Source organism: Sciurus carolinensis, chromosome 7, assembly GCF_902686445.1.
Source record: "Sciurus carolinensis chromosome 7, mSciCar1.2, whole genome shotgun sequence".
Taxonomy (NCBI): domain Eukaryota; kingdom Metazoa; phylum Chordata; class Mammalia; order Rodentia; family Sciuridae; genus Sciurus; species Sciurus carolinensis.
In genome coordinates this window covers 101841820-101866278 of record NC_062219.1, presented here as the reverse complement: position 1 = coordinate 101866278, position 24459 = coordinate 101841820, and the positions used below count along the sequence as shown (strand labels likewise).

At 33.9% G+C, this 24459-nt stretch overlaps 1 protein-coding gene across 14 annotated transcripts in view; it reads left to right on the top strand.

Moving 5' to 3' along the window:
- Nucleotides 1-24459, top strand: part of Mlip (muscular LMNA interacting protein) — a 230014-nt gene that overhangs the window by 176294 nt on the left and 29261 nt on the right. For 11 of the 14 annotated variants that reach the window (XM_047558885.1, XM_047558883.1, XM_047558879.1 and 8 more), the window contains 2 exons: nucleotides 3004-3132; nucleotides 24044-24250. In XM_047558885.1, the coding sequence (XP_047414841.1) occupies nucleotides 3004-3132; nucleotides 24044-24250 (336 nt within the window). Of the gene's footprint in view, nucleotides 1-3003; nucleotides 3133-8325; nucleotides 8372-24043; nucleotides 24251-24459 lie in introns of those variants that run through there. The other 3 variants (XM_047558884.1, XM_047558881.1, XM_047558880.1) reach the window with 2 other exon arrangements.

Sequence of the window (24459 nt, the reverse complement as noted above, 5' to 3'; positions counted from 1 at the left end):
AATGAAATGTATAAAATACAAGACTTTGCTGTTGATTGAACAGCAGAAGTTTTAGGGAGATGGTTATCTAAAAATGAGTCAAGTTCCTATCTCTGCTGTTCTCCCTCTCTCCTCCTTTGGAATAATTAAAATCAAAAGTTTGACAATCAAACTAGACCTTGTTTTAAACCTTGACTTCACATATTAACTTCAAGACTTCGACATGTGACTTACTGTCTTTAACCTCTCACACAGTTTCTAAGAATTGATGTCTTTAACCTCTCACAGAGTTTATAAGGATTGATGAGATAATCCATCTAAAATATTGAGTATAGTTCTTGATCCCGTGTAGATAGGTTGGAGAATCTGGGTTCATGGAAGAATGATGGTATATTACTGGCTGAAATGGGTCCTCAGGGGGTTTTAAGCTGGTTTTGAAGCATGTGGAACAAGAGCAAGGTACAGAGGCTTCTGTGAGCATGATTTGCTGTGTACTATGCTTCCTGGAGTATGCATGTTTTGATTTCTAATTTGACCTACAGTAAGAGAGAGAGAGAGAGTTGAGTTTGGTTTTCATGGTTAAAGGTCGTGAGAAGGGAAGCATAAACAATATCAAAGGTAATCTATGTCTGGTCTTCTTTTATCTTGAGTTGGCTTCCATGACTGTAAGCTACTGACTACTGCACCAATGAGTTAAGGTGCAGAAGCAAGACAAGACTAAGAAAAGAGAAAATAATAGAACTTAATAATCAGGGGAACTATATGAAGACCAACGTAGGATGAGGAAGACTCATAGACTTCAGGTAGATCAAATGTGGGGCATAGATTCCAAGAAAAGAGTATGTGGAAAATCTGGTAGTGGAAATAGGTATTTGCCTAGTAGTTAGACAACCATCAAATCTGGGAAACTCATAGGAACTAAGAAGCATGAAAGCTGACAGAGAAACAAATATAAAATATCTATAACAGGTTCTGATATGGAATATACTTGATATCTAATCAATCCCAATAGTCTCTTTTCTGATCTCATCCCAGAGGGTGTTGACCACAAGTGAGATGATCTGAGAGAAAGGCTCCCAGCCAATATAAATCAAAATATCTGTCTGCTAGCAAGATAGGGACCAGGCAGTCATGATGTTCCTCTGACAGGAAGATCCTTTGACCATGTCAAGGGCTGCTGCTGGCCAGATTTCTGCCCTCTGCACACTGATACTTACCTGAACTCCTAGTGTTTTATGTTGGTTTTAGCTCCTTGCAGGCCCTGGGTACAAGAATTGTATTGATTTTCAGTATTGATTTCACAAAGGGATAGAAGAGAAGGAGAAGTTGCAGGAGTAGGAGTGGAAGGAAGGAGAAATTAATTAGAAAGTCAAATGAAAAAGGGAGGCAGGAAGTCTGTACGGCTTAGGATCATGGCTCAGATAGCAGGCATCTTCTTCTTACAGATACTTATTTAAATCAGTTATGGCCTGGGCTTTGTTTTTGTGCTGCATTTATTGGAGGAATATTGCTCTCATACATATACTCAACTGTGTGAGTTCATGAATCATTGCATGTTACTTGCTCATTTTTACCCCTTAAGAGAAATCAAAGTTTTTAAAGTAGCAGATATTCCTCAGTCTAGGAAGAAAGACACTTTTCTCAATCTTTATTTCCCCCATTGACATATATATGAAGACAACTGGGAAACTACCAATTGGAAAAGGTATTGCTGAGCAACATTTATTCAAGAATGACAATGTATCAGGTGATTTAAAGAGTAGAGAGATAGATATAGCCCCTTAAGGCTTAACTTGTGAACATCAGAATTGACTGAGAAGAGCTAATTTACTATTTCCCAAAAAAGTGTCTCAACTTTTTATTGAATTCTTGTTTGGGATGCTTTTGGAAACTTATCATTTTGTGACATTTTACAGTATAACAAGGTTTTAGAGTTTGTGAAACATCATTTTGAAATTGCCCCAAACCAGAGCTCTCTTATTTTTTTGTCAAATCAACATTGGGAACAGGTTATGAATCTTGAGTGATTGACAGAAGCTGAAGCTCTTCTGATTTACAAGTAAGTTATAGAAAAACACTTTACCTATAAACAATGAGGATTCTAGTGTACAAAAAAGGAAAGTTGTAGGGAAACTCAGTATAGGAAATCCAGCTGCATCCTGGGAATGTTTGGGGATTCAGTTCTGGGAGGCCTCAAGGGCCTCTCTGAGCTGCTTCTCCTTGTGCTTTGCTCTAATCTTGATTTCAGTAGATCCACATTTTAAGCTGAAGTGAGACTTTTCACAGTTCCCACACTGACATTATAATTTCTATCTCGCAGTGATACGGGGGGTTTTAATTCCCGTATCACATTTTGGGGAGGTAGAATCTATTTGCTAGTCACCCCATGTTTTCATACATGGTTTCTGAAGACCTTGCTCTGTGCATTGGGACACATGGGAAATAGTTTCTGGAAAAAGAAAATTGTTATAGAATTTGTGGATCTTCCAAGGTCATGTATCCTGTCATGCCTGGAATGAAACCTGGAAGAGAAGGATCTCAATAAATATTTATCAAATGAAATGTTGGTTGAACAAATGTACTGCCAAGGAAAGAATAACATGTTTGGCTTGATAAATGAAGAAAATTTGCATTTTGAATGTCATGAGAGACTCATTGGGTGTGTGTACGTGGTGTGTGTGTGTGTGTGTGTGTGTGTGTGTGTGTGTGTGTATTTAGTGCTGGGGATCATACTCAGGACCTCCTACACACTGGACAAGTACTGTAGAAGTACTGTAGTGCTGAGCTACAACCCCAGTCTGAGAATAGATCTCTACGATTTGAATGCTATCATAATCAAGCAACTAATTAATTATAGTTAGTTAATAATCATGATTAACTTCCAACTAAAGTTACATTAGTTAAAACCTTTTGCTTTCCATATTTGTAAAGTCATTTTTAAAATTAAAAATATATATATATATATATTTGTAACTTTAACAGTGTTTATTTTTCTATTTTTTAAAAAAATTGTCATTCATGAAGACTAAGCCTGGAGTAATACGCCCAGTACCTGTAAAATCCAAAATATTACTGAAAAAAGAAGAGGAAGTCTATGAACCCAACCCTTTCAGTAAATACCTGGAAGATAACAGTGACCTTTTTTCTGAGCAGGTGAGCATACACTTGAGAAAATATTTGATATTTTGATAAATGATTACATAAAGCATAAATGCCTCTATATCATACTATGTGCAAGAAATGTGCATTTAATTAGAGTATTCTTGGTAATAAAAAAGATCATTTTTGAAAAATAAATAGGAATTCTTTTGTAATTCCAGGATATTTTGAAGCATCTCCATTTTTTTTTCCTGTGAAAATTTCTACATAGTGCTGGTATTGTTTGTGAGACCAAAACATTAATATCTGTGAAAACATCAAATCACTGGTTGGGTGGGTCATACAGGTGGTGTATTCTTATTTCTAACATACTACTTCCTTCTGAAGAGAGAAATGCAGTATTTTACATTTGATATATTAGAGTAGACAAATGTTCTATTGTTGCATGGTAGAAATGATGCAGTGCCCTATACTGTGTGGAATTAGTTACGGGATGGGGACTCCAGTCATTTTAATGCTTTTATGTCATTTTGTTTGTGTACAAAAATTTTATATTATATTACCATTATATATGCTAGATGTTGGAGAAGGAATAATGAAAAGTTGTCCCTGGGGGCTTTATAAGATATTATGGAAAATATAATAATGCACATATGTGCAATATAAAACTTCATAAATGATATCAAGGAGACTTTACATCATTGTCTTATTAAAAGCAAGAAAAAAGGCATAGGCTCCACCTATTATATCATAAGCATTATTAAATGGATAAACAATGTAAGACACTCAGAAAAGTTTCTAGATACAATCATGACATGCAAGAATGTCACATTTTAAATTTGTAACAAAATAGATTTATAAAAGAATATAAACTCTAATTTTAAAGATAATGACTAACGGTGTTCTTAAAAAACATAAATTACTGCCAGATTTGTGAAATCTAAGGAAGATATTACCTGCTACATTATCAGCTCTATCACCCTGGGCAAATTGTTTCATTTTTCTAAGCTTCAGTGTCTTAATGTTTAAAAGAAGTGCTCGGATCAGGTACTTTTAAGGATCATTTAAATTCTAAAATTTGGATTATGTTAAATCTATGATTCACCCTGATTGGACCTGAAATTCTATGTAGTCTTGGAGAAGTTCATTATAAATATTTTTTCATGATTCACCATATGTTTTATTTTTGCAATGGAGATAATGCTGGATGCAGTGGTGGGTGCCTGTAGCCTCAGCAACCTGGTAGGCTGCAGTGGGAGGATCACTTGAGTGCAGGAGTTTGAGATCAACCCATCTCAATAAATAAATAAATAAATAAACAAATAAACAAATAAATAAATAAAAAGAAAGAAAAGAAAAGAAAAAAAAAGAAAGGAAAGGAAATATAAGAGTATTTTCCATTTATGTACTTTGTGAGACTACTATGATTTTGATAAGTCTGAATATTTTAGAAGGCATTAATATCATTAAAATGACAATTAGGGCAATTAACTTCTATTCTGTGATATTTTGGAAGCTTAATGTGAAAATTTAGTATGAGATCCTTATAAAAACTTATAAAAGCAATCTAGCACTTATATGAAAAACAAATTGCCAGCAATTCAGTTTCATTTATTATCCATGTAGCTTACATTCCTCAAAATATGATCCAATATCATAAAATAATGATTTTATTCCTTTGTATAATTTAAATTTTTGTATTTTATTTCAATCTTCCTGAAGAATATCAGGTTACTCTAACTATAATTTATTCCCATTTACTATCTTCTGAAATGATGAGTTCCATTTTCAAGAGCATGAAATTCTTGTCCCTAGAAAGAATTGCCATTTCTTTTCATTGCTTTTCCTGATTCTATAACAAGTTTAATGCTCTGTTTATGTTGCATCATAAAGCTATTATTTTCAGATAATTTGTTGAAAATGTCACCTCTTTTGAAAATATGAAGAGGACACAGATGAAGTCTTATTTATATTTTCTTTGAACCAATATATTTTTGTTTGAATTCCTACTTGAGTGGGAAATATTGAAAGTAACATGAGACTACAGATTGTAAAATTTGAAATAAGTCTAGCATACTACTTAAGACTTAATTAGAAGAGTCCCCTGATCTTATTTATTGACCTTGTATGAGAGAGAAATGTATGATTGATCCTGGGGCAATAGGAAATTGCATATTAACTATCAACTGGCTTCTTTATATTGAGCTCCAGCTACCATCTCATTGTGCCCAGAATCTATGATTGAAGGAGATACTAAAATGTAGATACTTGGGTCTACTTAAAAAATAAATTGAGTAATAACAAGTTATCATCTCAGCATAGCTACTTCATTAGAACTTCAATAGAAGGAAGTGTACTCAAATTCGGCTGTAGTCACTACTGTGTTCTGCTGCCACAGAATAAATTGAATGGTTCCAAACTTGGTTGATCTCACCCACCCATGTAATAGAAAATTCTTTTGCCAGACATTTGGGCCAAATTGAAGCAGCTCACATTCACTAATCTGCCTTGTACTGGGGACAGTTCCACATGACAGGAGATGTTGGATGGGATTGTTAAGTCAATAAATTTTCCCTAGCAGATTCACTGCCATAAAATATGATTTCAAAACTCTCTGCTACAAAATGTCAGATGCTAAAGATGATGAGACCAGACAGAGATGTATTTATTGTAGCTCAGAAAGGTACAGCTGGGCAGCCTTTTGAACTGATTATGAACTGAAAATTTGCCTGGAAACAGCCTCTCAGTACTAAAAGCAAAGTTTGAAACCAAATGCATAACCAAGTAATTGAGACTTATTATTTAACAACTTTTACATCAAAATGGCATAAGCCAGGAAACTTCCTTCTATATTAGATGGATTTTTAAAAAGGTACTCTCATGAATGAAGCTTATGCTTTTCTGAAATTATCTTCAAGTTCATTATTGCATCAATTTATGGTCCTTCTGAGTTACTACAAAACATCTTTACACCCACCCTAAACAGATGAGATTTAAATGATGATGATGTGCTTTGAAGCATGTTTCTATTGATTATTAAAGGCAGAGTTTGAAAACAGTTAATAAAATCAGCTGGACAAATAGGCATCAGAGATATAGTTTCAGAAAATCAATTCACTGATGGGAATGAAGATTCTTGAGAGTCAAATGATTTTTAGTTTTCCATTTGTGAGTGTGTAAAATATATTGATTGCTTTCGGATAATTTAATGTATCTAAGTAGATAAAGGTGATTTCTTCACTGAAGATTTTCAATTCAATATGAAAAGCAATGGCTAATTTCAGTTATATAAAGAATTATGTAAAATGGTCTCTCTCTATAAATTAGCAACTCACCCCATATTAGTGATGCAATTACTTTCTTAAAACTCAGAGAACTACATAAGGAAGGTTTGGGGTAGAATTAAATGGAGAATCTGATTTTTCCCAGAAATATTTTCCTCCTTTTTTTTTAATAAGAAAAATATTTCCTAGCACGTATGTCTCTTCCTATTCATTTTCTAATCAGTTTCAGTGAGGTAGTAGACATATTTTTGTATTAAATGACCATTTAGAGAATTTTCTCCACATCACTCTCAGAGAACATAAAAGGATAATTAGAAGGAATTTTATTCCTTGTAGTTTTTCCATTTGTTCTTTTCTTCTGATTTTTCTTAGACATTCAACTTACCTCTCTTCTCTACCTAATTCTGTTTTACACTCAGTCTTGATTTTTATGTGAACGCTTTTCATCTAATGATTCATCAAGTTATAGCTGTGACCTTCAACTTCCCATCCTAATGTTACTTATGTTTTAATATTGTTTACTCTGAATGACACCGACTTTGTCACAAACTACCTCTTTTTCAATGTTTGTTTTTCAATCAAGATGGTTCATCCTCTTTGATCATAACTTATCTTTTATCATTGATAAACTTTTACTAAGAAATATTTTCACATAAAAGGTTTAAATGAGCTTTGTGGTTTAGAAATAATTAATTAACTTGCTGGATTGTTTTAAGAAGAGAGAAACTAGGACCCAGTGAGGTGGTGCATGCCCGTAATCCCAGCACCTTGGGAGACTGAGGCAGGAGGATAGTGAGTTCCAAGCCGGCCTTAAATATTTAGCAAGCCCCTAAGCTACTCAGTGAGACCCTGTCTTTAAATAAAATACAAAATGGGGCTCAGGATGTGGCTAAGTGGTAGGTGCCCCTGTGTTCAATCCCTGGTACCAAAAAAAAAAAAAAAAAAAAAAAGAAAAAGAAAAAAAAAAGAAAGAAAGAAAGAAAGGGAGAAATTAAATTTCTTTCGAAAGTTTAAGACTAGAGATTTGATTTCTCTAAGTTTTACTATGCTATTTTGTTTATCCAAGGAAGGTAGTCCTTGTGAGTTTTCCTACTTTTTTCCTTCCTTCTTTCCCTCTCTCTCCTTCCTTTTCCTTATATGTGTGAGGTAGTAGACAATTTATCCTGAACAAGTTATATAATATATAATAGATAATTTATCAATAACACAATAAAATAATTTGTTTATTTGTATATTTTTTAAAAATTTTCCTCTTGAAGCAATATTTACTTTTTCTTACAGGATATAACTAGATAAGCTTACTTCTTTATACTTAAAATTTCATCTTTTCTATCTCTTTTGATGTTAACTTTCCCTTGAACTTGAATACACATCAAAATTGGAAGGTCATAACTAAAGTATTGCACTCTTCCATTGCAGTTGTCCACAATAAGGGAGATCTTTTTTCCTTCCCATCTTCACCTGACTTATGTAGGGGTAAAAGTCTCAGAAGATTTTACTTGCTTTTAAAAAAAGCAAACACACAAAGACCTATTTGCAATTTTTATCATAATGATATCCAAAGCATTAGTTGCTTAACAGATAGTTGGTGGACATGTAGCAACATATCACCTAACAGCTTGTCAATCCACATGGAAATAATGACAATTTGAAAGTTTCATGCCAGGTGTGTCCTTCTGGGCTTCACAAACTCCAGATGCACCTGCACATCTTCATTTGACCTTGCCATATTTAGGACCTCTCATGTAGAGTAAACTCTAGTTTTGAAATAAGGCCTGGTTAAAATAGAATTAATAAAGGTTGCATCAGTCTTTATACTAAAAATATTAAACAGAATTTCAAGAGAGGACAACTCTGTAAAAATAATTTACAGTAATATCCAAAATAAATATTATTGAAAGATTAGAAAAAGAATTTTATTTATTGGTAAGAAAAAAGATGCATTCTATATTTTGCTTCATAGGAGTCTCTGTTTCAAAACTTCCTGTTGAACTTCAAGTCAAGTTCAGGTGGGCAATGACCGCGTGCCTCTGGAGTGGCTTTGTCTATCAGTATATAAGATGTTTTTGGTGAAACTAATGCTTCCCTTTCACTGTGTGTAACAACCCTCTTCTTCCCTCTACACAGTCTCAGTTTCACAATTTCCTTAATTGTTAACAAGTATGCTTAGGTAACACAATCAGCAAAAAGTCTGTGATTTTCTTTTCTCTACTGCACATTTTCTTTGACACATGAGAAAAAGAATCATGACAATTCAAAAAGGAGGACATAATAAAATTTGGAGGTATTTTTGAATATGAGCTCTAAACTTTATGTGTTTGGAACATATTTTATAATCTCTAAACATTAGAGAGATTGTTACATATTTTAAAATGTCTATGAGATTAGATAGACTAATGGAAAGTAAAGGTCATGACAAGACATGTGAGTATGAGGATGAGTTAGCTATATGAAGAGAGGTAGGGATTTTCTCCTCCTTTTTGTGATATAAGATACATAAAGCAGATACTTTAGGCAGGGAAGATAGCAATTCTGAATAAGAAGAACCATAAAAAGAATGCATAGAAGTGGGGAACTTTTAAAGCTGATAAATAAACTTTTTGAATACTGTTAAAAATTATGAAAGGCAGCTTGAGAAGTCTAGCCTATGGAGAGTAGAAATCAAGTTAGGGAAGCAGGTAATTTGAAGTAAACATATATATATATAAAAGGAAACAGCATTAAAAAAGAAAGAAATGTATTTTTCTCTGTTTCAAAACTGCATGGAAACTGAGGTTTGGATTAAGTTTCTAAGTTCAAAGTTGGTGATTCTTTAGAGATGGGAGAAACTGGTTGACTTTTAGAGTTTTCAAAAATAGTAATCTAATCTCCAAATATGGGAATCCTAAGTGGAATTTAATCTGTTTTACCTCAGGCATCCAGATATCAACTTGTCTTATGGATCTTGAGATCTTTATTATCATTTTTACCTTATTTTTCCTTGCAAATAGAAAACTCTATTTGATAAGAAAATTAATAAATTATCAAGAAGTAGATTGTCAGTTACCTTTATCTAGTAAAGTCTAGGTAAATAGACTTAGCATATTTTATCTGCTCAAATAAAAGCAAATGCATATGACATTTATTACATTGGGTTTGTTCAGGAAAGCAGAAGTGTGCTTCATCATTGGAGGCTTAGGTCTCCATGAAAGGCACATCGTTTAAGACTGGTCCATTGTGGCTGCTGAAGTCAGGCTATTTTTATCTTCCCACTTCAGAAACTATGTCCAGACAAACCCTAAAAACCTTCTTCATTTTGATGTGTAATACAACCACAGGGAAAATAGGGAAGCTCAATTTTGCTGCAAGAACTCTGAAATGTCTTCTGATCATGTCTGTGAGGTTTCGTTGCTTTTTCTAAAACCTAAACTTCACTGGTGAAATGAAGGGATTGGGCTAGACTATTGGTTCTCAATTGAGGATGATTTTGCCTTGGACATTACTGGATGTCACAAAATAGAAGGAACAGTGCTACTGGTGTCTAGTATATAGAAGTTAGAGATGCTGCTAAATATCCCACAGTGCACATGATGGGTGCTCACAACCAAGAATTGTCAGACTGGAAATGGCAATGGTATTGGTATTGAATCCTGGACAAGAACATATCTTGGCTCCACTACTATGACTAAGAAAGCACAGTACTTTATCCTTGCTGGGGAATTTTCAGTTTGCTGATTGGGTGCCTTCCTTTTGCTTCCTAAGAACTTTTCCCTATTTGATTTATACAAAAGAGGTAAATCTCCTTATATGGAATTGCCCACATTCCAAATATTGTTCCATGTGGCCTCTTTTTATAATGATAGCCCTATTTGATAAGGGACAAAATTTTCATTGATTCTGAATATATTTGTAAAATTGTGGCTTCACTTCCCTTTGTAGACATTTTTATCTCCTTTTATATTTCCTCAGTTACTGGGTTTTGGGATGATCAACTTAAAAAAATTAAAAATTCAGACAATCTGTATAACTCTTAAAATGCACGTTTTTGGATGAAGTCATTCCTGATACAGGACCATATTGTCTTCATCTGCAAAATGAGGGTGTTGCATGAGGTGGTACTAAAGTAAAGGTGCCCTCCTTTGCTGAAATTCTGTTGATGTCTTTAATCATGTTTTTAAATATTATTAGAGCTCTCCTGGATATTTTTCATCTTTTGATGATTCAAATAAGGTGGGAAGTAAGTAGTACTTAGGTCATAGCTTTATAGAGATGAAAAATCTTCATCTATTGTTAAGTCAATAATGACAAAACCCATCCACACATGGTTTATGGCGTGTATGTATGCATGTGTGTGTGTGTGTGTGTGTGTGTGTTTACACAGCTTCAGCCCCTTATTTGAATTAACCATTTAGGTAGGAAATCTTTTCCTATTTTGACTTTTTCTTTCTTTAAATATCAATTCCTATTCACTCCCTATTTGTATTGAGAAATCATCAGTATCATTTATTGTCATGATTTCCCCTTGAATAGCTATAATTTTGTTTTTCTTTGCCTTCCAATAAAAATGCTAGGGGAAGATATAATTTCTTTCCAAATTTGTGTGTGTGTATGTGTGTGTGTTTGTGTGCATGTGCATGTAAAGGACTGATAAATATATACATAAGCATGTATATCTGTAGCAGTCTTTTTAAGAGTTCTGGTATTTGCTACTCAAGGTACTTCTTTTTCTTTTTATGTTGGCAAACTTTCCAAATATTTCTGGTGCAAATATCTTGAATAGACAGGCTAAGTAGGCAACCCAAAATTTAAATGAAGAGACTTTTCACAAGAAAGCAAAGATGCTTTGTGAATCTTTCCTGTTTTAGACTTACTGTCTCTGCATTCTTTTTGTACAGAAGACACTGTACTTTGATTCACTTATTTCATAATCACAAAAAACTCTGGGATAATCCTTGCAATAAACTTTGGACTTTTTGCTTTTTAAAACCTCTCTCTGGAAAGTGATGTGGGACTATGTGACAAGCTCTGTATATAAACTAAAATTTTGCTGCAGAACATCAACCATTTCATTTAATTTCCTTGTTAAGATACTAATAGATTCGAAAGACCAAAACTCTAGTATATTAAAAACTGCAAAATCATTTAAAAAGTGTAATACTCCATTAACAAAGACAATATAAATTCTGCATTTAATATGCCTAAATACATAAATGTTGTAACATGAAATATATTGTATTGCTGAAAAATAGTTTGTGCATAATAGGTTTAGAATTTTAAAATAGTAAATTCAAAGATATGTAGATGCTTTTAGAATCAATAAGGTAGGAGTTTGTGAAATTTCTGTTTAGAGTGTCTCAGCTTCAAAATATTTATCACAATAATAAAACTACAGTTTATTCCTGGTTGTCTTAGCTAAGACCAGGCAGTTCCTGAAGTGCTGAATGACACAGGAGTTGAGAAGAACACAAGTTAATCTTTCCATGTGCTTTTACAAAGAACGTCCTATCTCCTTGCTCTAAGTCAGTGATCTGCAGGAACTGGTCAAGTAACAAATTGTTAAGCAACTTATCCTACTTATCCACTTAGAATTTGTCTACCATTTCTGTGATATGGAAGAGTTCTAATGCTCAAAAAATCTTTTACATTTAAAAAATCCAGTTCGTTTTTAAAATGTTTTACTCTCAATATTTGTCAGAGCACTGTCCCTCTTTTTTTTTTTTTTAAAGGTATTTTTCTTAGACACATGAAACAGATTTTCTAGTCTATGATTTCCATAGGAGACTAGGTACAGGGTTGCTTACGAATCCTACCATTTCTTCTAATTTGACTTGGGGATACAGTTTATAGATCCTCCCTACCTCTGATTACCCAAATTTATCAGGGATTATTTTAACTGTCAGGAGCTCCACCTGGGACCCAGTCCAGTTGTGCTACTGGGGTATGGAGACCTTTCTCAGTTACAAACTGGGGCTTCTGATCTCTTTCTTTTTCCTCTGCCTCTTCCACCCTCCTCTCCCCTGTCTCCTGTCCTCATCCACGTACTTCACACAGTCTCATTCTAACCAACTATGTACTCTTTCAGAATTTTGATGTTCAAGGTCCTACATTTTTGAAAGCCACAAGTTTTCCTTCTCAAAGTATTACTCTGATGTAGGTTAGCTAAATCTACTTTAAAACTCAAAATCCCCCCAAAATAAAAAAGTTATATTCCTCTTTGCAATTCTGTTCTAACCTATCCTGGGACCTTGATATGAAATTAATCCTTAGCTGCCTTGGTGGTGGAAGTAACACTGAGCACTGGACTGAGGGGAAGAAAGAATTGGGCATTACTCTTCCCTGGTATGTATTTTCTGTCGTGCCACCATGGCTCATGATGGACGGTGCTGCTAACCTGTCTCCACTCTCACTCTATACCCCTCTACCCTTAATATTCAACCTTTGGACATTTGTGCCAGCCCCTGAAATAGGCCCAAGTGATTCCCCAAGCAATGAAGCAGACAACATCTCTGCTCCAATGGAGCTGGGAGTCTACTGAGTTCTGAAAATTGTGAACCTTGATCTGTGTCTCCTTCCTTCAGTCCTTACTTAACCCTTTGCACCTTCTATACTTCCTCAATCAAAGCAATCCACTTCACTTTCAGACTGTATTCTCTGTGGCCTCCTACTGGAAAGAGAGGTGGTACACTTGCTTGGTCTTTGTTTCTCTGGTCCATTATGGAAACTTATCTTGGGTGGTACTTACTGCAACCTTTTACTTTTCTGCTTCCTGAAAAAAGTGAGAAACATGATGATAGAATTCAGTGGAAAGAATATGGACTCATGTGATTTGGGAAAAATCTGTCTCCTCACTGAACTTCAGTTTCATCTTACAAAACTTGGGTTACTACTCACCAGTTCTAATAGCCATTCTAATATACATTTATGATTTTTTAAGAGTAATGTAACTTGTTTTGATAATTTTCCTGTTTTGTCAGCTTTATTGAAATACAGTTGACAAATAAAATTATACATGTGTGTGCAATGTGATGATTTTATATAAGAATGCTTTGAATAATGATCACCACAACAAAATTAATCAACACATCTATCACTAAACACGGTTACTCTGTGTGTATGTGTGTGGAGAGGGAAGTGTGAGAGTGAGATCTACTCTCTTCTCAAGTTTCAAGTACATATTACAGTGTTGTTAACTTGAGTTACCAAGCTGCATATTACATATCTAGGAATCTAGTATCTTTAAAAGAATTCTTTTTTGTTCTAGTTAGTTGTACATGACAGAAGGCATTTATACATTTTGATAGATCTTTTAACTGAAAGATTGTGTCCTTTGATGACCATCTTCCCCCAAATACTAGTCCCCGCACACCATCCTGCTCTCTGTTCCTATGAGTGTGGTTTTTTTAGATTCCATGTGTAACTGAGATCATGCAGTATTTCTCCTTCTGTGACTAGTTTGTTTCACTTCAACTAATGTCCTCTGGGTTCACCCCTGTTGTTGAGAATGACAGTATTTTTTTAAGGCTGAATAATATTCCATTGCCTACATACCATATTTTCTTTATGCCTTCATCCATTGATGGGCACTTAGGCTGTCTTGGCTGTTGTGAATAGGGCTATGATGATTACAGAAATAGCCACTGTGAAAGGGCATTGGACACTTTGAAAGGAAAACAATTTAAAATGTTTACTGTTATTTTCTTTAAAATCACCATAATTTTGGAAGAAAGGAGTTGATTCCCAGCTAAAGGGTCACCAATATTCTCCTCCATTTCTTTCCCTTCTATGGAAAATTGCAGAAGCTCCTTTTCCATGTTACATTCTGACTTATTCAGTTTAAATTGCTTTTTTCCCCTAAATATATCCTTGTGGGTAATGTAAGACAGGAATTAAACTTTATGTATAGAAAAATGTAAAACTCAGCACTTAGCACTTTAAATCTCTATTGCTCATGTGATTGTGACATACTTTCTCTTTCTTTTCTCGAGTTCCTCTTTCAAATATTTTCACATGATCCATGCCATCTGCTCTGTGAAACTTGCTGTCAGACAACCATGTACTCTACGCACTACATTATCCAAAGTCTATCTTGAAAATTATGTTGTATTTATTTAAACTTTTTTTATAGAGAGTTCAAAATAGCTAAGCATATGTTAACTTTTTCCTACTTCACAAGCTTAATATTTTTTTAGTTCAAATCAGAATTCAAAATAGATAAGTGATGCTTTAAATATGTCTGTTTTAAAAATACATATGGATTCCTCAAAATCAGGATTTATAAACAAGAATTTGTCATATGTTCAAAATGAAGACAACTAACTTATTGCATTGATCTTAGTGTCATGTAGATAATTAGAATCTATTATTTCTTAGTAATTTGTTTTTTCTTCTGGTGGCATCTGTAAAATATTGATTTATCTTTGAATAAAGGAGTCATTTGTTATGAATACTTTTATAACTATTCTTCATTTCATGGACAGGGTGTTGCTTTAAGTTAAAACTGCAGCTGAATTGCTATGACTCTGATTTTAAATTGTTTTCAGTCCCAGGCAGCAAAAGAAAGTTGACAGTAAGTGCTAAAATAGAATAAGCGTTGCTTTACCAAAAAGGGGGGAAGATGAATGTTAGGATGGAGTTAAAGTCTCCGGTAGTTTCACGGAGTAGTGCTCTGAGTCTGTAAAGGTGCCATGTCCTCAGTCATACGCATAAACATAGATGGTGGGAAGAGGGGACAGCTGAGCAATGAGAAAGAGGATTTTCATCCTTTACACACCAGGAAAAGAGGTGACTTAAAAATGCTAGGATGGAACAAAAGAATCTCAAATATGCAGGCGTTAATGAGAAGAATCCAAAGTGCCTTAAAATGCCCTTCAGTGTTGCTTTTGGAAGGAGCATTTGAAGTTCAACAGTTTGACTTTACAGTGAAGTAGAAAGGGGCCTTTTTCTAGAGTGGCAAATGTATCAGATATGGCTGTAACATTAATTTTCTGATGTCTCTGTCAATTAAGCAGAGCTAAATTAATTTATTCACTGCATATTTTTCTGCTAATTTTTCTCTAATGAGCAAAGATATTATTTGCTTCATAAGTTCTTGTCTTCTTGAAGTTTTACAGGATAGGTATTATATATAGTCAACTAAAATAATTCCTTTTTGAAAATCAAATTCTTAAGTAAAGCTTAAAATTTTGGAAAATGTTGTTGTAAATATTTTTATGTTGAAGAAGATAATTCTCAAGAGAATGAAAAGTGGTTTATAACTATTTATCAGACATAGCTCAATTTTCTATCTGATAGAAACATGTATAAGACTACTTTATGATCCCTATCCATCCCTCAAAAAGTAAAAAAATTAAATATTCATATATTAAATGTGAAAGCAGTGTAGAATGATAAGCCTTTTCAGAAATCATGTAGAATAGCAATTCCTAGTCAGGCAAAGGTGGCACATGCCTGCAATCCCAGAGACTCATAAGACTGAGGCAGGAAGACTGCAAATTCAAGGCCAGTCTTGGCAACTTAATGAGACCCTCTCTCAAAATAAAAATTAAAAAAGCTTGGAAGTACAGCTCAGCAGTAGAGTGCCACTAGGTTAAATCCCCAGTACCCTTACTCAAAAAAGTAATTCCCAAAATATATGTGCTAAGCTCAAGATAATTTATTAGAATGTGGGTGGGGCACGGATCTAACATGATAGACATTTTATTAATGTATTTTTAAAGAAATATTAAAACGAGGGTCACAAACTATGACCTGTGGGTAAAATCTTGTCTCCCAGTGTTTTTATAAATATTTATTGGAACACAAACATACCCATTGATTTCTGTATTGTTTAAGGCTGCTTTTACACTATCAAAGGAGGATTAGTAATTGTGACAGATGCATTTTTCAAAGCGTATAATATTTATTAGTTCGTTCTTTACAGAAAAACTTTGCCAACCCCTCACCTAAAGCAATAACAAAAGAATTTAAACTTTGTCCATTGATATGGGTTTTTATAGGTGTTCTTTGCAGCTCTGAGACCGGAAAAATTGAAACTTATGTGTATTCATACTAAGATTTCCTTGGAGTGTCAGAACCCTCCATTTTGCTGCAATGAATGGGGAGCCCTTGGAGAGCTGTTCCTTAAGCCTGTTGTGCCTTATTGCAATGCAATTTTACTGTCCAGTTAGCTAGATAAGTTGTTCTTCATTTTAACTATTTTTAACCAAAATTACATAGGCAAACAACTGTATAAAGGAGAACAAAACTCCTGAAAAACAATCTAGATTGAATAGACCACTACTGATGTAAACACAACCAAGAAATAGCAGATATGATACAATGCCTATGTAGATAAGTTAATCAGTCATAAATGTAAATTTTCAACACTGAAAATCTACTTGAATTTAGCATGAAGTAGGCCAGTTTCTTGGAAATTATTAAAACTGCTTTTATATCTATCTTCATTGTGACTATTTCTAGTCCTAAGTTTATAATTGTGCTTGAACTTTAGTTAATTCATATTAGGGTGATATTATAATTAGTAAGCCATTTACAATGCAAGGCTTTCATGGACATGAAGATACTGTACAATTCTTAGTGTTGTTTAAAGACAGAGTACTCAACATTATGATGTGGAAAGTATTGCTGAGGTAAATGATAAAATTCTCTTTTCAGGAATCTTAATTGAGAATAGTAGTAAAAATCTAATTTAATTGGGGATACATGTGTTCTCCCTGTCATAGTAAATATAACATATATATAAGGACAACAGAATGATGAACAAAAATGTATTCTTTTGGTATGAAATGCTACTAGAAAATGTATAGAAAACACCTCTGAAAATTTGAAACAATCAGTACTGAGGAATTATGGTATTGGGGGGTTTTATTATATGGTTAAATCAATGTATTAGATTTTAAAATGTTCTCAGTTTATAGCATTCCTGCCTTAAATATAAAGTTTACAAAAGTTGACATTTTTAAGCTTTAAGGGAAAAAGAGAAATTTATTCTCTAAAGTAAGTAACTTCTTTAACAAAAGCACTGTTTTATTGGAAACAGTGGAGGTACAATAGCAAAGGAATTAAAAACCAGGTTGTGATATGAGGTTGCAGGTACATTGATATCCATAGGTAAACTATGATGACCAAGAAGATGTGCGCGCACACACACACACACACACACACACACACACTCAAAATGGTCTCTACAATAATGAGACGGAGAAGGACCAGGAAAATCTTTTGGATCATTCTCCAGTAATCTTATGGCAAAGCACTTTATAAAGAGGCTAAATTCAAGATGCACTATGAATATTTGTTTTTACTAATGAGGTTCTTGGTTTGAATTTGGTACTTCAAAATTGGCAATTAATTACCATTTATCATTCTGAAATCATTTGAAGGCAAAAGAAGAAACAAAAACATAAATTCCTGTTAAACCACAATTAAGTAACAAGAAAAACTCCAAACCATAGGAAACATATGAAGACTGCTAAAAGCAGTGAAAAGAGTGAGAAACTATGTGGTTAGGAGGAAATGGAGTCAGAATATAATAACTGCAGATTCAGCAGTCTTCTCTGAGGATCAGGATGCACCTTAACATGCAAACCTCAAATCCCTGGTCTTCTCATGGGTTCACGTGTTGGCAACAGAAATCCCCTGTCCTGATTTTCTTCTGAGAAGCAGAGGAGTTGAAGTTGTCTGTACATTGAATTACAGAAAATCCTATTTGTCAGGTGTTTTCTTCCCATGGCAGCCTGGACACAGAAACATTACTGTGTAGTGTACCATGTGGCACAGCTTCATTATTGGGAAGAAGAGAAGGCTAAACCAACCCATACCTCAAACACTGGGGCACAAAGATAATCCCAGGCAATGGGCCCTTCTCCATGTGAACCAGTTGCAAAAATTTCTTATGCAGGAAAGATATATTTACTATGGAGATAAATGAGGTAAGAGAGAGAAAAAAATAAAGGGATAAAGTTTCACTGATTGGATAACAAACAATCTCATAGTCTATAGACTTTAAAAACAATGTGCTGAGCATAGTTGAAATGATGAAATATTTCAGATACCACAGTGAAAAAGAGAGAAGTTATAACCTTCATAATGGGTAAAAATCCTTTACGTAAAGGAAGTGAGACTCTATTGAAATGTTAAAGGATATAATTTATAAGAAAAATACAATCACTAGAGTATCTAGAGATCAGAATATAATATTAAGATTCATACAGTAAATGAAAGAGACAGTATTAAAATAAATGAAAATATGTTACTGGTGAAATACTTTATTAATTCATTTTTCAGTTTATAATAGATCAGACAGAAAAAAACAGGTAAAGATGGATTATCTACAGTAAATCTATTAGATATATATTTGAACTCTGTATCCCACAACCAAAGAAAAGCACGAAACTAAAAACTACTCTTTTAATATCTGTTGGATCCTCATAAAAATTGATTACATATTTGAACAAAAAGGGAAACTCCTCTAATTGTCAAAGTAGATACAAATTTATGGTATACACAAATTTATCTCATCACAAAATTTATAAATTAATAACAAACCAGAAAAACAAAATTGTCCCTCTCATCTGTATATGGAAATTTTTGCTTTTCATTGAAAAAGGAGGAAATTCAAGACAAAAATTCTCTTTTCTTCTCCTTTCCTCCCAACTTTATTGAGATATAATTAAGTTGTGTATATTTAAGGTGTACAACTTGATGTTTTGCTATGTATGTATTATAAAATGATCACAATCAAACTAACATATTCATTACCTCACATACCTAATATTATAATGATGATTATTATTTTGTGATACCAGCATTTAGAATCCACACTATCAATTCATAGTATACAGGACATTTTTGTTAATTATGGCAATATTTCTATTCATTGGATATCCAGAACTTATTTATCTTGAGTAACCAAAACTATATAAACTTTGACCAACATCGCCCATCCCCCCAATTCTTGGGGCAGTGGCAACTACTTTTCTAGTCTCTACTTCTACAAATTTGACTGTTTTATTTTAATTTTACTATTCTAAAACCCACATATAAGTGAGATCACACATTATCTGGCTTTCCATGTTTGAATTTTTTCCTTCCAGTTTCTTCCATGTTGGTACAAATGGCAGTATTTCCTTTCTTTGGTAAGGCAGCATGATTTTCCATTGTAGTTTTACTACTTTTTTTTATATGTTGATCCATCACTGGACATTTAACTTGTTTCCATATCTTGTTGTTTGTGAATAATTATGTAGAGAACATGGGAGTGCAAGTATTGCAAGATACTGATTTAATTATATCAAAAAGGGGGATTGCTGGATCATATGGTAGTAATATTTTCAATTTTTCAGGGAATTTCTTTACTGCTTTCTGTAGCAAGTGTTGCAATTACATTCCCAGAAACAGGATACAAAGGTTTCCTTTCCTTCATAAACTCATCAATATTTTTACCTTATGTGTTTTTATCGACATTTTTTATTTTGTTAATTTGTTTCTAACTGATAAAAAATGTAATAATTGAACATTTTATTGCACTATGTGATGTTTTGTACATGTATAGATTGTAAAATGTTAAAATCAGGTAAGCATATTTATTTCCTCAAATGTTTATGATTTCTTTTTTTTATGAAAATTTTCACAATCCTTTCTTCTAGCTTTTTGAAAAGTACAGTATATCATTGTTATCTATAGTCATCCTGCTGTGCAATAGCACACCAGAACTTTTTGCCCCTAATTAACTATATCTAGTAGTCATTGATCAATCTTTCACCATTCCTTCTTCCTCCTTACTCTCCCCAGCTTCTGATAACCATGGTTCTTTTCTCAACTTCTACAAGATCAATATGTTAATATTGTAGGAGTGAGATTATGCAGCACTGTCTTTCTGTACTTGGATTATTTCATTTAACACAATGATCTCTGACCCAATTGATGTTGTCACAAATGAAAAGATTTTATTCTTTTTTAAGGCTGAATAGTTTCCATTGTGTACATGTACCACATTTTCTTTACCCATTCAGTGATTGATGGACACTTAAGTCGTTTCCATTTCTTGGCTGTTGTGAATAGTGTTGCAATAATATGGTAGTGCAAGTGACTCTTCGACATACTGATTTCACTTCCTTTGCATATGTACCCAGTGGTGGGATTGCTGGAACATTGTTTTAGTTCTAATTTTATGAGGAACTTATTTCATTTTCCATAATGGTTACACTAATTTATATTCCTACCAACAGTATACAAGGGTTCTCATTTCTCCACCTCCTTTCCAATACTTGTAATCTTTGATGTTTTTGATAATATTCATTCTAATGGATGTGAGGTGATATTGCATTGTGGTTTTGCTTGCATTTCCCTGACAATCAGTAATGCTGAACTTTTTTTCATGTCCCCATTCACCTTTGCACCTACTCATTAACCATATCTTCTTTTGAGAAATGTCAACTTAGGTTCCATTATGGTTTGGATATTTGGTGCCAAAAGCTCTTGTGTTAATACAGGAACATTTGTTCTGTCTCACCTTGGGCTCAGAACACTGCAGTCAGTCCACTGTGAGCTAAATCTCTGAAACCATGGGCCAAAATAAACTTTTCCTCCTCTGTTTTGTTCTTGTCAGGTATTTTGGCCACAGGAATGCAAAACTGCCTACACAAATCCCTTGCTTATTTTTAAATCAGAGTATGTTTGTAGGGGGGTATTATTATTCTTATATTGACTTAAGTTTTATATATACTTTGGATATTAGCCCTTATTGGGTATATAGTATACGGATACTTTCTCCTATTCCATAGATTGCTTTTATTATTTTTTTCATACATAAAATTTTAGTTTTTGTTGCCTATGTTTTAGGTGTCATATGCAAAAAACTATTCCCCAAGCCAATGGTAAAATAATTTTTGCTTTTTCTGTTTTATTCCCTAGAAGTTTTACAGTTTCAGGCTTTATGTTTAAGTCTTTTATCCATCTTGAGTTGATTTCTTGCATATGGTGTGACATAGGGTCCAGTTCTATCCTTCTGATGTGGATATCCAGGTTTCCCAACACCATTTATTAAGAAGTCTATTATTTCTCCCTTGTATGGTGTCAAAAATCAGTTTACTGGTCATAAAGAATGGATTTATTTTTGCACTGTTCCATTTGTTTACATGTCTATTTTTATGCCAGTACCTTACCATTTTGACCTTACCATAGGTTTGTAATACATTTTGAAATCAGGAAGTATGTTGTTCCTTCACTACCCTGAAGAAAGCTATTTGGAATATTGTCTTTGGGTTCATAGGACTAAAAATACTTTTTAATAATGCTGTTTTAGCTTATTTATATCTTCTAATTTTCTATAATGTTTATTTCTTACTTTGTATAATATTAAAACCAACTTCTTAAAATAACGAAAAAGAGATCCAACTTGAAAAAAATAAGATTTTTATCTGAGGGAAAAAGGTAATATGATCATTGTCCTTATAATTATTATATTTTAGAATATATGTTATAGATAAAATAGTCCTTGGAAGAAAATTTATAGCTTAATGAGTAAATATGGAGGAAACCAAGAAAAAGAAGCTTAGGATATTAGAAACAGGAGGTTGAACACAAGAGCAAAGCAGAGAAAATACCCAGGGTAGTGCTAAAGAGAATGGCAAGATAACAACCTGATGCAAAGTCCAGGAGATGGCTAGCACAGAGGAGAAGAGGGGGCTTACGTGACATAGATATCAAGAATCTTTTCTCCTTTATCCTGCATTGTTCATCCGGCAGTAGTCACCTGAGGTTGGCCCAGGCTCTTCCTTCTCCTTGGCGAGTCCTGGTACTGATAAAATTCTGCTCTCTCCGTCTGCCCGGCTGCCTGGGTAAGCTGGGGACACCACGTGATCCTATTAAGTGTTCAAGTTCGACTTCCTCCCATGAGTTGGATACTAGCACAGAGAACTCACAAGTATAAAAGACAGAGCTGCACACCCTAGGAAGACATTTTCCTCCTGGCTGCACAGAACTAGACCCTACTGGAGCCGCCCATGTGGTGTACCCTTGTTTCCCATTAGTCACTGCAAGCTTGTCCCTTGACATCCTGAGAATGAGTTTTTGTGTCCACCCAGAAAAACAAAACCTAACAATAAACCAGAGACAGTTCAGGTCACAATTTCTCCTAAGCATTTTCAACTACCAAGAGCAATTCACCCTTTTCTTGTACAGCTAATTTTGTGCTTGCTATTCAGTTTTCATGTTAATCACTTTTCACACTGATTAAGATGTGTAATGAGTTCTTAATAAAACTAAAATATTTGAAAAATAAGACAAAACAGAATATATTTCAATATAAGAAGAATGAGAAGTATTAGTTAATGAAAATAGACAAAAGAAAGAAATGAAAAATGTATTAAGTGACAGAGGAGATAAGCTTATCAGTGTTAGGTGATTTGATTTTAAGAGATATACCTGGAATTTCTAAGGGAATCAACTGAATGACAATAAAAATTAGTGGGATAACTCAAAATAATGTATATTGGTAGGAAATAATGGATTTTGCATACTAATAAATATTCCAAAATTGCTAAATGAAAAAAAACCTATGCAATACAGAATATTGTATAAAGGATGCTATCTTTTTTATAGTAAGTGTATGCTTGTTGTGATATGTGAAATTAGAATATATATTTGTGTCTTTGATAAAGAAATACTTGAAGAACAAATGAAAAACTAATAGAAATAAAACACAGTCACCCTTTCAAGGTACAGAAGGTTGAAACAGATCATTCTGCAAGTTTAATATTTTTAATGTACTTAAAAATTTCCAAATAGTTTTAAAAGTAAATTTAACCCATTATTTGAAAATATTTTTAAAAATAGGACATCTTCTTGTATAGCAACACACCAAGCATACATTTTTGAAAAAATGAATTCAGGTTACACCAGAAAAGTATATACATGTATATGCACATATATATAGTGACTTTTTGCAACTTTTCTTTATAGACTAAAGACTTCTCATTCTTGTGATTTCCTTGCTCAGTCACATCATTCATAGTCTCATTTAATAGCTCTTACTTTCTACAAGTGTTTTGGGTTCAACCCCTTTCCATGTTAAAGACCCACCTGAGGTAAGGGCTACTACCTATCTCTGCAGTTGAACTCATCTATTTGCTGTACTGCTAGGTTCTCCCCAAGAGGACACTGTCTAGAATAGAAGTTCTCCTTCCTTCCTCCCAGATTCACCTTTCCCCCATCCTTTTACTCTGCTAAATTCAACTTGATAACTCATTTTTCTGTGAACTAATCCTAGAACTAATCCATCCAGTAGGATGGAGATCCCCCTGCTCAGTTGTTAATATCCTCTGCAATGCTCTATCCTTTCTTCTCCAATTTCTCCCAGAGTAAGTCAGAAGCATCCTTGAATTAGTTTCCACTGCTATTATTTCTTCAAATAACCCCAGCCAGCCTCTTTGGATAGGCTCTTTCCTTCCTTACACATTTTGCTTTCAATACTTCCATAAATAGCAATTTTGCAACCTTCAGGAGACACTGTGCAGGCCCTTATTTTGCTCTGTGAAGAAGCTGGAGATGAGGACTAGAAGGGAATTATTGAGAGAGACAAATGGTACACTCCAAAGCAGGAGTATTGTGAGTTTTCTTCATACTAGTGCATCTAGAGTAGACCTAAAAGTGTGCTTGACTTTCGTCCACTAACATACTCCTTATGCCTTTCTTCTTCCCAGGATGTGACAGTGCCTCACAAGCCTGTTTCGCTCCATCCTTTATATCAGACTAAACTCTATCCTCCTGCTAAGTCCCTGCTGCAGCCTCAGACCCTCCCACATGCTGACTGTCTTACCCCAGGACCCTTCAGTCATTTGTCCTCCTTCTCACTGAGTGACGAACAGGAGAATTCTCATACTCTCCTTAGTCACAACGCCTATAATAAGGTGAGAACTCTCTGCCCAAACGGGGATTATGCTGTACTGTGAACCTTCACTATGCCTAACTATTAAAACTTAAATAAAGGAAGAAGCTTATAGATTAAGAATATTTAAAGATTTAACATTTAAGTGTGCTAAGAATACCAAATATTTGTATTAAAGAACATTGTTTATAAGCAGATAATAATTGAACTTGAGAAATAATAAAAAAAAAA